Raw genomic sequence first — 7,724 nt, forward strand, 5'->3', positions numbered from 1 at the left:
GGGGCTCTGATCCTGCTCTCTGGGGTGGGGGCCAGTCCAAGGGTCGCGGCCAGGGAAAAACGTGCAGCTGACGGAGAACGAGATCCGGGGGCTGTGCCTGAAATCTCGGGAGATCTTCCTGAGCCAGCCCATCCTGCTGGAGCTGGAGGCACCTCTCAAGATCTGCGGTGAGGACTCGATGGGTGGTGGTGGGGGGGGGTGGTCCTGCACAGCCCTGCACTGCCCACGGGAAGGCAGGGGGGCTGTGGGGAGCTGGGGTTCTGCTCACAGCCTGTCCCCCACCTCAGGTGACATCCACGGGCAGTACTATGACCTGTTACGGCTCTTTGAGTATGGGGGCTTCCCTCCTGAGAGCAACTACCTGTTCCTGGGGGACTACGTGGACCGGGGCAAGCAGTCTCTGGAGACCATCTGTCTCCTGCTCGCCTACAAGATCAAGTACCCCGAGAACTTCTTCCTGCTGCGGGGCAACCATGAGTGTGCCAGCATCAACCGCATCTATGGCTTCTATGACGAGTGTGAGTGCCCAGGCTGGGCTCTCCCCAAATGCAGCCCTTACCTGCTGCTTGTCCCAGTGCTGTCCTACCCCAGTTGTGATCAGAGTAGTCCTCCTACCCCCTCTGCCCTCCCACCGTGTCTTCTCCTGACCTCCCCCATGTCCTCCTGCCCACCCTGTGTCCTCCTGCCACCTCCTGCCCTCCTGTGTTCTCCTACCCCCGATGTGCTCTTGTCACCCTCTCTTGTCCCCCTGCTCCCTCCCCATATCCTGCTCCCCCTCCATGTTCTCCTGCCCCCTCCCACCCTCCTGTGTCCTCCTGTACCCCCATATCCTGCTGCCCCCCTGTGTCCTCTTGCCACCTCTCCTTGACCCCTTGACCTCCCGTGTCCCCCATCCATCACCCCAATTGTCCTCCTGCCCACCCCATGTCCTGCTGTCCCTCCTTGTCTTCCTGTCCCCCTCCACATCCTCCTGTCCCTTTCCATGTCCTCCTGCCAACCCCTCCTGTCCTCTTGTCCTCCCGTGTCCCCCTGGACATCCCAATGTCCCACTGCCATCCCCGTGTCTTCCTGGCCACTCCATTATCCCACCTGTCACCCCTTTGTCCAGCCCCATGTCCTCCTACTACCCCCTCCACCCAGTCCCACCCTGTCCCCCTGTGCCCCCCTGTCACCCACCTCAGTGCCCTCCCAAGGACACCCCCAAATCCTCCCTGTTCTCCCCAGGCAAGCGACGATACAACATCAAGCTGTGGAAGACCTTCACCGACTGCTTCAACTGTTTGCCCATCGCCGCCATTGTGGACGAGAAGATCTTCTGCTGCCACGGAGGTGGGAAAACCCCTTTCCAGGGATCTGGGAGGGGCTGTGGAGGGGCAGGATCTCTGTGCTGAGCTCTGAGGTTGCCCCTTCTCTGCAGGGCTGTCCCCAGACCTGCAGTCAATGGAGCAGATCCGGCGGATCATGCGGCCCACGGACGTCCCGGATCAGGGACTGCTCTGTGACCTGCTCTGGTCTGACCCCGACAAGGACGTGCAGGGCTGGGGGGAGAACGACCGCGGCGTCTCCTTCACCTTTGGTGCCGAGGTGGTGGCCAAGTTCCTGCACAAGCACGACCTGGATCTCATCTGCCGGGCACACCAGGTACTTCTGGGACCTCCAGAATGTTGGGGAGTGCCCCTGGAGCGGGGGTTTGCCTTCCCAGGGGGTGTTGGCTATAGGGTAGGTGTGTGTACCCCAAGGATTTGCCCCCCAAGGGCTGTGTGTACTCCAGGTGTGGGTCATGAGGGGGATTTGCCCCCCTTTGAGGGGTTGTTGGGAGTGTGTAGGCAGGATTCCTGGGGGGATTTGTGCTAGGATTTGCGTATTTATCCTAAAGGGCTGGCAATTTACCCCAGGATTTGGGTATTTTCCTTGGGATTTGGGCATTTGTGTAGAGGTGGATATTGGCCCCAAGGGGGAAAAATTTGCCTGACATTGACCCTGGGGGAGTGAACATTTGCCCCCTGAGGGTCAAACTTTTGCCCCAAGGGAGTGGTTATTTGCCCAATGGGGGTGGATATTTGCCCCAGGGGAGTGAGTATTCGCCCCAGGGGGGGAAATACTTGCCCTGGGAGCCTGGATATTTTGCCCTGGGGGTGGAAGTGGGAATTTACCCTGAGTGGCTGGGTGTTTACCCCAGGGAAGTTGATATTCATTCACCCTGAGGAGGTGAATATTTGCCCCAAGGGGTGGCTGTTTGCTGCTGAGGTTGGATAGTGGTCCCACGGGGGTGGTTATTTGCCCTGGGGGGGGGAAGCGTCTGCCTCGAGGCTGCTCAAGACGTGCCCCCCTTGCGCAGGTGGTGGAGGATGGCTACGAGTTCTTCGCCAAGCGCCAGCTTGTCACCCTGTTCTCGGCCCCCAACTACTGCGGCGAGTTCGACAACGCGGGCGCCATGATGAGTGTGGATGAGACTCTCATGTGCTCCTTCCAGGTGGGCTGGGCAGGGGGAGGACACCCCCAATTCCTGCTGGGGGGGGCCGGGGGGGAGAGCAGAGGGCGCTGAGGCGTTGTGCCCTGGGGGCAGGAGGGGAGTGGAGCGCTGGGGCAGGATGGTGTGAAGCCCCCTCTTCGCCCGTCTCTCTCCCTCCCCTCCTGCATTTCTCTCCCCCCCTCACTGCTTTCTGACTCATTTCTTTCCCCCCGACCAATTTCTCTCCCTTGCCCCCCAGATCCTGAAGCCAGCTGACAAGAGCAAGGGCAAGTACGGGCAGTTCAGTGGGCTGAACCCCGCCGGGCGCCCCGTCACCCCACCCCGAAACTCTGCCAAAGCCAAGAAATGAGCCGTAGGACCCACCCCCCGCCCCGGCCAGGGTGCTGCCCACCCACCTCCCTGCCCCCTCCCCACACCCACACACAAAATCAGGTTGCTCTTCTTTCAACTCAAGTTTTTTTATTTGGAGGATCCTGTTCCCCCCCTCTTTGAGCCACGCTCCACCAAAGCAAGTCCAGTGCCAGGGCAGGGAGTGCTGGGGTGAGGGGGGAGCCTGGAGCCCAGAGCCCAGCCCTGGGGTGGCAGCAGAGGGGGGAGCAGGAGGAATTTTTTGGGGAATAAACTTGTAATGAATCGGGTCACTGGGAGGTGCCTGTGCTGGTGGTTGATGCTGTGGGGGTGGCAGTGGCTCGGGGCTCAACATTCTCCGTCGCTGTCCTCCACCAGCACCTCCTGGGTGGGGGCCAGGCTGGGCCCCCCTGGTGTCAGCACCGACCCAAAAAACAGGGAGCGGAACTGTAGGGAGAAAGGGAGAGGGTCAGGAGTGGGCTGTGACCACCCCCTGCCCCCAAGCACACCCATCCCAGACCTTCTTGTGAGGCGGTGTCCCTGGCACAGCTCTGTCCTCATCGTCTTCCTCCTCCTGCTCCTCAGGGTTCCTCTGGGCTGCCCGGGGAGTGCGCAGGGGGAAGGTGGGGCTGGGGGGGCCCCCCGATGTCCCCTCACAGCCACTGGTTTCCAGGGCAATCATGTAGGACTCGAGATCATCGGCAAAGTTGTCGGCAGGGGTGGGCAGGTGGGACACACTGATGGGGAGGGAGTGAGGAGACAGGGGCAGAGTTGGGAATGTTCACTCTGGTCGCTGCTGTTGGCAGCTGGAGGTGGTTCGTGTGGAACTCACCCGTTGGTGGGGGAGGGGAGGGAGCTGCTTTCCAGGTCAGAGAGGGTGGCCAGCACCAGGTGAACCTCCAGCACGGTGTCATCCAGGGTGAAGACCACCGGCCTGGGGGCACAGAGGGGCTGAGGGTCAGGGGGACAGAGACAGGGCTGGCACGGGGGGGGGGGGCAGCACCTGCTCCTACCTGCCAGGCTCATCAAAGGAGATGGTGAGGAGCAGGTTGGAGGCCTCAGCGAAGGTCAGCAGCCCCTGGGGACAAAGGTGGGGGATGAGGGGGGCTGGAGGGCAACACGGGGGCCGGGGGAACCCAGAGGGACTCACCCGAAATTCCTTGAGGCAGAAGGTGATGTGGGAGCCCGGGGACATGGTCACTGACTGAAACTCATCCTCAGCCAGCCACAGCTCCGTCACCATCGTCTTGCTCAGCTCTGATGGGAGGAGGAGGTGGGTGAGGGAGCTGTGAGGGCACCCCAGGGCGGGCAAGGGGCTACTTCAGCCCACAGGACTCACCTGCTTCGTCCTCCACGTAGTTCCGGAGGCTGATCTTGCCCCCAGGGCCAGTCCCCAGCGTCACCTCAGCCAGCGTCGGGGGGAAGTGGACCACAGCATCTGCCAGCACACTGGGGGCACAGGGGGTAGGCAAGGGGGGCAAATGAGCACCCTAAATCCCACAGGGCCAGCTGGGATCCTTCTTTCCTTCCGCCCTCATCCCCCTCTGCCCACACCAGTGTCCCTCTTTGTCTTGCCCATCCCAGTGCCGTCCCCATACCCTCTGCCACCCCCAGTGCCTCCCCATGGCGTCCCCTTTTCCCCCCCTCACCGTGCTGGGGCACAGAGGTGGCTGGAGCAGCGCTGGGTGTCGAACACGGCCTGCAGCCGCTCACACTCCTGGAAGGCCAGGTTATGTGTCTTGGTGACACCTGGCAGTGGGGACACAGGCTCAGCAGGGCAGCACACGGTGCCAGCATGTCCTCAGTGCTGTGTCACCCCCCTGGCACTCACCATACTTGCAGTGGAGCTGCAGGACCAGGCGGCTGGTGCGGGGCTTGAGCAGGATGAGGCATTTCCCCACTGACTTCTCCAGCGAAGGCAGCGAGCGGAACACGCCCAGGAAGGACTGTGGGCAAGGGATATGGATACAGGGACTGTCACCTGCCCGAGAGCAACAGGGAGCTTGGGAGGGGGTGCCTGGGCAGGGGGTCCGCACCTTCATGTGGACTTTGCATCGGAAACGCTCGGTGTCGGGCGTGGGGCCGCCCGGCTCGTACAGCTGGAAGAAGAGGGGGGCAAAGAGGAAGGAGGCGAAGGCGGAGCGCGAGGAGTTGACAGCGCGCAGGGACAGCTGAGGACACGCACACACAATGTTGGCACTGCCTGAAGGGACTGAAGAGGGCACGGGTGCCCCCCCCAGTTTCCCCCCCAGCTGCTCCGTACCCCCTTCTCCATGGGCTCCAGGTACAGCTCGTCACCGATGCGGGACAGGGAGTGCACGGCTCGGCCCAGCACTGGGAAAGAGAGGGTGAGTAGGGGGGGAGGAGGCAGGGCCGGGGGGACCCCCCACTGCCCCGTGCCCGCTGCTCACCTCTGACGTTGCCGCCCGCGATGATACATTTCATGGCACCGGGCGGGCACGTGGGGGCTTCGCGCCACAGCCCACAGGCCCCGCCCCCGAGGGGACCGCGCCCCTCCCACGGGCCACGCCCCTTGGTGACGCCTAAGAACTAGACCGCGCCTCCGTCGCTAAAGACACGCCCCCAGATTGCTCCGCCCCGCGGCCTCACTGTTCCCCTCCCTTCCTCACGGTTTTTGGTTTCCCCCCTTCTCGCCCCCCCCCCCCCCCCCCCCCCCCCCCCCCCCCCCCCCGGCCCCCCCCCCCCCCCCCCCCCCCCCCCCCCCCCCCCCCCCACTACAAGCCCTCCTGGTGGTTCCGGCCGCTTCACCCCCGCCAGTGCCTTCCCGGCTTCCCGCGCCCGCCCTGCGCCCGCCGCCTCCCCATTGGCTGGGAGTGCCACTCGGTCCCGCCCCCGCCGTGTCCCGATTGGTCCGCGCCGGGGGCGCTCGTGACGACACGACACGAGAGCACCACGTGACCGGCGCGCATGAGGGAAGCGCCCAGCTGCTACCGGGGACGGCAGGTCCCGCCCTCTCCCGGCTCGCTATTGGTCAGCGCTCGGAGTGACGTGCGGATCGACCAATGGGGCTTCGACGAACCCCTCGGCGCCGCTCCCCGCGCCGGGTCCTTCCCGGGGCTTCCCCACCCGTCCCGACGTTCCCCCGGGGTCGTTCCTTCCCTGTTCTCCCCAGCCCCTTGGCCCCCCGCTTCATTCCCTGCAACATCGCAGGCGGGGCTGTCCTCCCGCAGCATCGGCCGTTCCACCTGGTCCCCTCGCCCCATCCTGCATTCCAGGTGCTTCCCAGGAAGGGATACAGCTTCCCGGAGCTGCTCCGGTGCTCCCCAGGTTCCCGGGGATTTTTTTATCCCTGCCTCCCGGGGGCAGGACGCTTCTCCCACGTGCAGTGGTTAATGGTTAGTGGTCTCTCTCCATCCTGCAGGTGCTGCTGGCTGTGTATCCCAGAGAATCATGGAATCCTGGAGTCGTTTTGGTTGGAAGGGACCTTAAGGTCCATCCAGTCACACCTCCCCGCCATAAGCAGGGACACCTTCCACTAGACCCAGTTGCTCCAAGCCTTGTCCAACATGGCCTGGAACACTTCCAGAGATGGATTTTGGGGGTGTCCCGGGATTCTGCAGTGGGAGGGGATGCTGTAAATTCTGGGCTGGCCAGGTATATCCATGGGTTGTCCATAGAATCCCAGGATGGTTTGTGTTGGAAGGGACCTTAAGGCCCCCCCAGTCCCACCTCCCTGCCATGGGCCCAGACACCTCCCATTAGTCCAGCTTGCTCCAGAGTGGCCAGGAGCACTTCCCAGGATGTGGCACAGGCTCCCACAGCCGCCCGTGCTCGCAGCCAGCCTGGAGCGCCGGGCTCTGGGCTCGTGGCCTCAAGGGAGCCCGGGGGATGTGTCTGTGAGGAACTCGAGTCATGCTCACAGCAGGGTCCTCCAGCTGGCTCCTGCCCGCCGCCAGAGCAGCCGCTTCCCAAGTCCCTCCTCCCGGGCTCAGTGGCTCGGAGGGGGCCCCACTGCTGGCACCTGATGGGGGGGAGGAAGGTCAGGGGGGTGCAGAGCCCCTTTTCTGTGGCTGCCACCTTCCAGGACGTGCTCACAGCCTCTCCTCTTCCTCTCTCCCCTCCCAGGTGTGCCTCACTCCCATGGCTTGTATCCAGGATTTGGGACCCTCGGTGATGTGTCCCCTCCAGGTACACAACCTCCGACCTTCAGGGGAGCTCTGGGGAGCCAAGTCATGTGTGGGGGGCTGAGCCGGGCTCAGCACTCTGGGGCCTGCCTTGGCCTGGGCTCAGAGTCCAGCTGGATCTGGCTCCTCCACCCCTGGGGTGAGCCCTGGCTGCCTCCCTTCCTCCCAGGAGGAGGAGGAGGAGGAGGAGGAGGAGGAGGACAGGATCGTGTGCAAGCGTCCGCTCCAGCTCTGCCAGAGCTGCCGGGCTCCTCTGGAGCAGCATTCCCAGGAGGGGCTCTGGCCTCGGAGCTCGGCGCTTTATGGGGCTGCGGAGAGGACGCAGCTGGCTGTGGTCGTGACACACACACCTCAGCAGGGGCCAGAGCCAGGCCACCCCTCCTCCTCCTCCCTTCAGCACCGATGAGGGAACGGACTGGACGTGGCAACAAGAGCCTGGCAGCCTCTCGGGGGGCTGCGGCACCGTCGGGCTGAGCTGCGCCCACCCAGGGCTCTCGCCAGGGTTGGGGAGCTCACCCAGGGGTGGCGATGGGCTCTTTCCTCACGCCCTGGCAGGCTTGGGGATGTCTCCCAGCCTCTTTCCCGCTCCTCCGGCTCTCTTCCCGGCACATGGCACAGCGCCCTTGGCCAGGGAGACAGACGGCCACAGCTGGGCTCCTGCTGCCAGCCCGGCAGGAGGGGACACGTTGAGCCGGACGGCTGCTCCATGCCCCTGGCTGCGCCCCAGGGGTGTCCCCAAGGAGCTGGGCACTGCCTGC

At 64.2% G+C, this 7,724-nt stretch overlaps 2 protein-coding genes across 2 annotated transcripts in view; one reads left to right on the top strand and one right to left on the bottom strand.

Annotated features, from left to right (window-relative positions):
* Positions 1 to 3,114, top strand: part of PPP1CA (protein phosphatase 1 catalytic subunit alpha) — a 3,620-nt gene extending 506 nt beyond the window's left edge. Inside the window, exons 2-7 of the mRNA XM_027895579.1 lie at positions 36 to 167; positions 288 to 518; positions 1,225 to 1,329; positions 1,418 to 1,641; positions 2,339 to 2,473; positions 2,712 to 3,114. Of these exons, the coding sequence (XP_027751380.1) occupies positions 36 to 167; positions 288 to 518; positions 1,225 to 1,329; positions 1,418 to 1,641; positions 2,339 to 2,473; positions 2,712 to 2,822 (938 nt within the window). The 3' untranslated portion in view covers positions 2,823 to 3,114. The remainder of the gene's footprint in view (positions 1 to 35; positions 168 to 287; positions 519 to 1,224; positions 1,330 to 1,417; positions 1,642 to 2,338; positions 2,474 to 2,711) is intronic.
* Positions 2,913 to 5,321, bottom strand: RAD9A (RAD9 checkpoint clamp component A). Its single transcript, XM_027895578.1, has 11 exons — positions 5,233 to 5,321; positions 5,085 to 5,155; positions 4,858 to 4,992; positions 4,653 to 4,767; positions 4,471 to 4,570; positions 4,161 to 4,270; positions 3,972 to 4,078; positions 3,835 to 3,899; positions 3,654 to 3,755; positions 3,342 to 3,558; positions 2,913 to 3,268 (listed from the first exon to the last, which is right to left on the bottom strand). The coding sequence occupies exons 1-11, from the start codon at positions 5,264 to 5,266 to the stop codon at positions 3,170 to 3,172; spliced, it is 1,155 nt and encodes a 384-aa protein (XP_027751379.1). The 5' UTR covers positions 5,267 to 5,321; the 3' UTR covers positions 2,913 to 3,169.
* Positions 5,322 to 7,724: the final 2,403 nt, after the last annotated feature.

This window comes from Empidonax traillii, unplaced genomic scaffold (assembly GCF_003031625.1).
Source record: "Empidonax traillii isolate 1590-97213 ecotype Southwest subspecies unplaced genomic scaffold, ASM303162v1 scaffold461:size861717, whole genome shotgun sequence".
Taxonomy (NCBI): domain Eukaryota; kingdom Metazoa; phylum Chordata; class Aves; order Passeriformes; family Tyrannidae; genus Empidonax; species Empidonax traillii.